Below are 6,791 nucleotides of genomic sequence, written 5' to 3'. Positions count from 1 at the left end.
CTTTTTTCAGGACTCTAACTGTCAACTGAATAAGAGCAGCAGGTGAAAGAGATGGCAGGATTAAATCTCCAGCGTTGCTACTCTACCTCATCTTCCGTTCAAAGTCTGGCGCGCATTTAACTTCCGGGAAAGGCGCCCTGGCGCCCACGCCCGCACCCTAGGTTCCCACGCTCCCAGAGGCGGTTCCGGGCGCAGGGACTTCGGGGCCGCGATCGGGCATGCGTGCCAGTTCCGCGCATGCGTGCCGGCCCCGCGCAGGCACTGCGACTCCGCGCATGCTCAGAGGTGGAGGTCGGCGGGGCCTGGGCGGGTGGCGGAGGCCGGCGCGCCCCGCCCGCTCCCGCAGCCCCGCGCCTCCCTTCCGCGGCTCGGCCGGCCGGCTTCCCCTTCCGGGCGCGCAGGCGGCAGCAGCCGGTGCTCGTTTCTGTCGCTGGCGCTGAGTCGGCTCTGGCAGCGCCTGTGCGGCGAGCATGGCAGCTCGGAGGCGCGGACCTGCCCTGCGGTTCTGGGCTGCAGGTAGAGGCCGCGGGGGCGGTGCAGGCGGGCGCGGGGACCGTCTCCGGGTGGGGAGAGGCCTGCGCGGCCGCCGAGATGCTTTCCTGTCCCGGGTCCCGGGTCCCGACACAGAGTGGGCGCTGGGCGTCCCTTAACCAGGCGCTGCTCCGCCGGAGACGCGCGCCTTCCGACCGGCCTTTGGGGCGGCAGGGGGTTCGCGGAGCGTGGGCTCCGTCGGCGGGCGTCGAGGGCGCTCCTCCCCGGCGGGCGCGCACACCTGCTCGTCCCTGGGCTCTGAGCCTAGCCAGCTCGGAGGCATCCTCGCCCGCGCGGGCGCATCCTGGCCGGGCCCCGGGGCTGTGCGGTGTGGCCTGGGGACCGGCTGGTCCTGCTCAGTCTCGGGCCCGCCTCGCCGTCCTCCCCACGATGGGTCCACTCGCACCGTTTAGCTCCCACCGCGTGCCCGGCGCTGCTCCGTGATCAGTGTTAGGAGTCCAACCCAATTTTGTTTCTGTCAATTTGGAGGTGGAGGGGACAATATTTTTGAATGGCGTTTGAAGTTTATCGCTGAGAAGATAATTGCTTCTAGAGGAAAAGAAATATAGACAATGTTCACATCTACCCCCAAAAGATGAGATGATGAAAAACAGGATGAAATAAAAAATATATTTAAACGGAACTTCCGTCCTTTAGAATTACTGGCCTAGGTAGAGCTTGCTGTCACCACATGGTCATGAATATTTATTAGACAGGTGAACGACTTATGCTTTTGCCTAACTTGTGTCCTCGGATGAATGGTGTGTGTTTTGGGAGGTTGTAAAAAACTGGAAACATTTTATAGGTGAATAAGCATATAATGGAAGCCACAAGATAAATTAGCATGTATTTTACTGTATACATCTTGTCTTTTGTTTTCAGTTTTTCTGCTGCATCTGGCTTTCTGTAAAGGACACGTGGAAGATCTAGATGACTCGTGAGTATATCTGTTTTTAAATAGTATCTTCATTTCTTCCAGCTGTGATGTTGTATGAATACTGGTATGAGTCCAATATTTTTTAAAATGACACTTGTTTTATTGAGCACGTAAATCTGTGGTACGTGATTTGCTAATTTTGTTTGGAGGTAGATTTTTTTTTTTCTTTGAAGTGTAGTTGATTTATATGTTAGTTTCAAGTGCACTACATTGTGTGAATATAATCTTTTAAAAGCAGACAATGGCCAGTGCTTACCTAGCACCAGTTTTGCTCCAGGAGTTGCACTAAGTGCTGTATATGCACAAAATGGGATTGCACTTGGCAGTTTAATGAACAGTCATAAGAGGAAAAACTGCTGAAGTCTTCTGTTTTACCTGTACATTGTTAGTCACTACTGAGTGGGTGCTGGAGTTTGGTAGCCATCCAGTAACACAGCGTGAATCCCCAGGCCTTACTTGTCGTAGGTGGGGAGTCCGGCTTCAGACCAGAGTCCTGTGTGTTGCTTTCAGGCCTGAGCATGGGCAGTGACATGGCTTTTCCTGGCAGGGCTCTGGGGGGAAGCTGCTCTCCCCGCACCAGACGTGGGGCACAGACCGTGCGCCGCGGTCTCTGGGGTGGGGTGAGCCATAGTCGCAGACTCAGGGCTCTGGGGGGAAGCTGCTCTCCCCGCACCAGACGTGGGGCACAGACCGTGCGCCGCGGTCTCTGGGGTGGGGTGAGCCATAGTCGCAGACTCAGGCCCCCAGGCCAGCCGGACTCCCTTGTGTGCGTCTGCATTCTCAGCCTGGGGGCCCCTTGTGGAGACGTGCTGGTGGGGGCCTTGCCTCAGGCGTTTCTCAGGGAAACCTCCTTATTGAGGGGCTTGGCTGAGACCCTTTCTGCATGTGGACTTGGTACCTCTCCTATCCCTTCCCTCATCCCTCCCCTCTGCACGTGGGTCCTCTGCAAGGCAGACGCTTTTGGTTTGGGCCTCCTCCGGGGTGAGATGCATCTCTCAGTGCTGAGGAGCTGGCAGCTCGTTTCTGTCTGCTGGCGCGCACTGGCGCAGTGAGTGAGTCAAGTCTTGACTCTCTGTTTGGCTGGTTGTTCTCGTTCACCACCCCTGCCCGCAGCAGGGTGTCTGACGAGCAGAGAGCCCCAGGGTCCCTTGGGTGCTCAGCAGCCTTCCTGGTGGGTATTGGGCGCCCTCGTGGATTGTTACAGGCGCTTCAATTCTCAGAGAAGCTGCTGTTAACACTGAGGTGATTTTGTTAAAGATCGTGGTGCCCTGAAGGGTGTGGCACCCCAGACCTCCTCCTTTCTGAGGAGGAGAAAGCGGGGGTGAGCTGGGGCAGGAGTCTGGGACCCTGACTCTCCTCAGCTGGGTGCTGCTGAACTGACAGGGTTGGCCCTCCTGTAATGCGCTTCCCAGGTGGTAAAGAAGCCGCTTGCCAGTGCAGGAGATGCAGGTTCAATCCTTGGGTCAGGAGGATCCCCTGGAGAAGGGAATGGCAAGCCACTCCAGGATTCTTGCCTGGGAAATTCTTTCAGAGGAGCCTGGTGGGATACAGTCCATGGGGTCGCAAAGAGTCAGACATGACTGAGCAACTAAATAACAGCAAGAACAGAGTCTCCTGTAAGTGAAAAGCTTGTCTGGCCCACCTTCCTAGCATCCGCGGCCACCCGAGTCTCCTGTGAGCTGGGTCTGTGGTGAGGGATCAAGGACAGTCAGCAAGGAGGCCGTTAACCGGGCCCGGGTTCTGGGTTTGTGCTTTCTGCTCCTGCCTGTTGCTGGACCCCTGTGAAGATGAGGCACTGGGCTTAGGGTCGGTCCTGCCCCTGATTGGCGCTCTGTTCTTTCCGTGACGCTCACCAGAATGGCCCTGTGCTGACTAAGGGACTAAGGGAAGTAGCCAATGGGCATTCTATGCTTGTCAGCTGAACACAGGGACTGAGTTATTCTTCATCGCAGAGCGAGCAGATGTGCAGCGAATTGCCTTCCGGGTGCACAAGAGGATGGCCCTTGGAAATTCAGGCACCGTACTAGCTTGGGCTGGTGAGCAGGGATTGCCATGGCTGAAGAAGACTGAACCGGAGTGAGAAGGCTGCCTTGCTTGTCTATCCCTGGCCGGGGCTAAGCTAACTCCCCAGGGACTGATGACCATGCGGGCCAGAGTGTTCTCAGCAGATGGAGCACCTTGGCTCCTCATCCCCCAATAGGGACTCTGGATCCTGACTGCAGACGACACTGTCTCTAGGTTGGGTCCAGCCGTCCCCTGCCTTGCACTGACTTGGGCCGCACCATCAGGTCCTGTGAGACCATGTTCGTTTGCTGTGCAGATTCCTCGAGGGCACTGGATCTGGTGATGCCTAGGGTTTGCAGCCCCAGCCGTTCATCAGTGAGCACAGTCATGGGTGTACCTGACACCTTCCTTTCCATATGGGGCCCTGTCTGGGATTTTGTACCAGTCAGCTCCTTCCCATCGATGGGATAGGAGAGAGGCTGCTGCTGCTGCTAAGTCACTTCAGTCGTGTCCGACTCTGTGCGACCCCATAGACAGCAGCCCACCAGGCTCTGCCATCCCTGGAATTCTCCAGGCAAGAACTCTCCTGGAGTGGGTTGCCATTTTCTTCTCCAATGCATGAAAATGAAAAGTGAAAGTGAAGTCGCTCAGTCGTGTCTAACACACAGCGACTGCAGTTGGACTGCAGGGACTGCAGCATCAGGCTCCTCCGTCCATGGGATTTTCCAGGCAAGAGTACTGGAGAGGGATGCCATTGCCTAGGAGAGAGGCTATTAAGCATCAAATGATGGGAGACAGCGGCCCCCGCCCTTTACCTCTGGGTGCAGAGCTGCCTGCAAAGACATCGAGAATAATGGCCATCGGTTAGAGCGTTCTGGTTGAACAGTTTGCTTAAGGTGGCCATGCCACTTTCTTGGGTAGCCCCACAAAATGAATATAAAATAGAATTTTTTACTGTAAACCCCTTAACGGGAAATGGGGGAACCCGCCTGAGAGTCAGGTTCCCAGATCCCACTCAGGGGCCAGGCCTGCCAGCAGACTTCCTAAGGCTCACCCCCGCCCCCGCCCTGCTCTGTTCACTGTTAGGCACAGGTTTAAGTAGAGGAGAGGGGCTCCAAGCTGAAGTATTTATGTTTCTACAGAGTCCCACTTGAATTTTTACTCCTAATTACTTTATCATTGCTCTTGTTTTATTAAGGTGTTAAATGGATAAGATCTAGAGGTCACTGAGTAAAACTTTTAAAGTAAAACTTACTGAAAAATTTGTCCTCTGCCCCCGTATTTATCAATTTGTTATCTTTACCCGTGCTAGTCTGTTGCAAAGTGGAAACCTACAGGCAAGATCTGTGTTCTTGTTTTTTAGGTTTAAAGAAAATCGAAAAGATGACATTTGGCTTGTAGATGTGAGTATTTAAATTTTTTGTACAGATCAACCATCCCTCTCCTATTTTAAATGTGACTTTCCATTCTCCTCACCCAAATACGGTAACAGACAGTACCAGTACCAGTGTGCGTAGCCCACTTTGTCTTCTCAGATAGTACTATCGGGGTTTTATATTAAAGTGAACCTCAGATCCTTAGGATCTCTGGCAGGGGAACCTGTTTTTGATGAAATTCTCACAAAGTCCACGTGTGCATGATGTCTGAAGGAGATTATGGTATGGTTTTATCACAGAATTCACTCAGTATTTCATTTCATCTAAGAGATTGAGTATATTAGTATCACTTGGCAATCAAAGTCATATTTTCATCTTGGTAGTGAGAGAATCAGCTTTCCATCTTCTTTTCCTCGCCGTGACGTTTTGAATGTGTTTAAACCCTGTGATGTCTGGGGTGCATTTTGACATGCCTCAGTGAGAAAGTGGGGTGAGTGGCAGCGAGAGAGATGGAATGAGACACGCAGAGCTGACGGTCACTGAAGCCAGGCAGCGAAGCGTAAAGCTCCCTGGTTTGTCTGTCTCCTTTGATATATGTTTGAACGTTTCCATAGGCTGATATTACAAGAGAGTTAAATCTTATTTCATAAAAGTACAAAACAAACAGTTTTTGTTATGCTACCTAATGGGAGGCACCTAAGTACCACCCTGACCATCTGGTGATCCTGAAGAAGGAAGGACCAGGATTTTAGTTTCATCAGCCTGACTTGGCGCTGTGCCAAACTGTCTTACCAGTGGTTATACTTACAGGAGCAGAGTTACCTACTGTATTGCAGTTTTTGCAATAAAAATAAGTTGATGTTTATCATTAACACTTAAGGGGTGTGCATATGATATATGAAGTGTATTTGGTGGTTTAATTTTATATCTAACATGGACATAACTCATTTGGGAGCAAAGATGTTTTTAATTGTAAATTATCTATTTTAAATAGGTATCTGAAATAGATATAAGTAGCCATTTAAAATGACTTTAAAGTAATATCAGTGTTGAGTTGTATCCTGGAAGTTGACATGTCTAGATTTGTATTTGTGTATGTTCATTTTGTAACCACTTTAAAAATTATATTTAGACTTTTGGTCCAAAATAGATTATTATCCAGTTGTTTAGGGAAAAAGATTCTTTTACAGTTAAGATTGACATCCACAGTAGTACAACATCTTAATGGTTTTCCCTCTCTTTTTTTCCAAACAAGTTTTATGCACCATGGTGTGGCCATTGTAAAAAGCTGGAACCGATTTGGAATGAAGTTGGTCTTGAGATGAAAAGCCTTGGTTCTCCAGTGAAAGTGGGAAAGATGGATGCTACTTCCTATTCCAGTAAGCAGCTACTCGGTTTATTGTTTTTCTGTTCTCGTAACCAAGTGTTTTAATTACAGGAAGCAGTATTTAAGGTAACAGGAAGACGAGATTTCAGACTGTGTTTTACAAGTTAGATGGGTTAACTGTTGAACGTGTGATACACAATCTCTGTTAATCTTATACTTAATACAGATGTGGAAGCCCCTGTTCCTACTGGGAGCCCACTTGAGATAATCAGTTGCCTGAGACAACTATAGGAGATGGAGTGGTGAACTCGGGATGTCACTGTGAGGGTGAAGAAGGAGAGTTTGTTGTCTGAGCAGCCGGAGTGGCATGGTAGAGGAGTCTACGGGAGCTCGAAGGATGAGGCGAGCTAACATACATGCAAGTGGGGACCAGGAGAGTTCTCACATTAGAGAGGGTATTACAGCGAAATCGTAGAGCTGAAAATGGGTTCAGCGAGTCTGTACCAGAGACTAGAATGTCTTCAGGCAGAGGCTGGACCCCGTCCGCTTTGTGCATGGAGCTCCGCTGGACCAGAGTCTCTCCTGAGTTTACTGTTGTCTTTGTGGCTGTTTTTGT

The 6,791-nt window shown here is 50.9% G+C and overlaps 1 protein-coding gene across 2 annotated transcripts in view; it reads left to right on the top strand.

The window, feature by feature from the left end:
- Nucleotides 1-312: 312 nt before the first annotated feature.
- Nucleotides 313-6,791, top strand: part of TMX3 (thioredoxin related transmembrane protein 3) — a 40,397-nt gene continuing 33,918 nt past the window's right edge. For both annotated transcript variants that reach the window (XM_006074219.4, XM_045164093.1), the window contains exons 1-4: nucleotides 313-516; nucleotides 1,414-1,468; nucleotides 4,836-4,875; nucleotides 6,104-6,227. In XM_006074219.4, the coding sequence (XP_006074281.4) occupies nucleotides 471-516; nucleotides 1,414-1,468; nucleotides 4,836-4,875; nucleotides 6,104-6,227 (265 nt within the window). In that variant the 5' untranslated portion in view covers nucleotides 313-470. The remainder of the gene's footprint in view (nucleotides 517-1,413; nucleotides 1,469-4,835; nucleotides 4,876-6,103; nucleotides 6,228-6,791) is intronic.

Source organism: Bubalus bubalis, chromosome 22 (assembly GCF_019923935.1).
Source record: "Bubalus bubalis isolate 160015118507 breed Murrah chromosome 22, NDDB_SH_1, whole genome shotgun sequence".
NCBI classification, from domain to species: Eukaryota; Metazoa; Chordata; class Mammalia; order Artiodactyla; family Bovidae; genus Bubalus; species Bubalus bubalis.
Note: the sequence above shows the minus strand (reverse complement) of the source record. Positions and strands in the feature narration are given on the sequence as shown.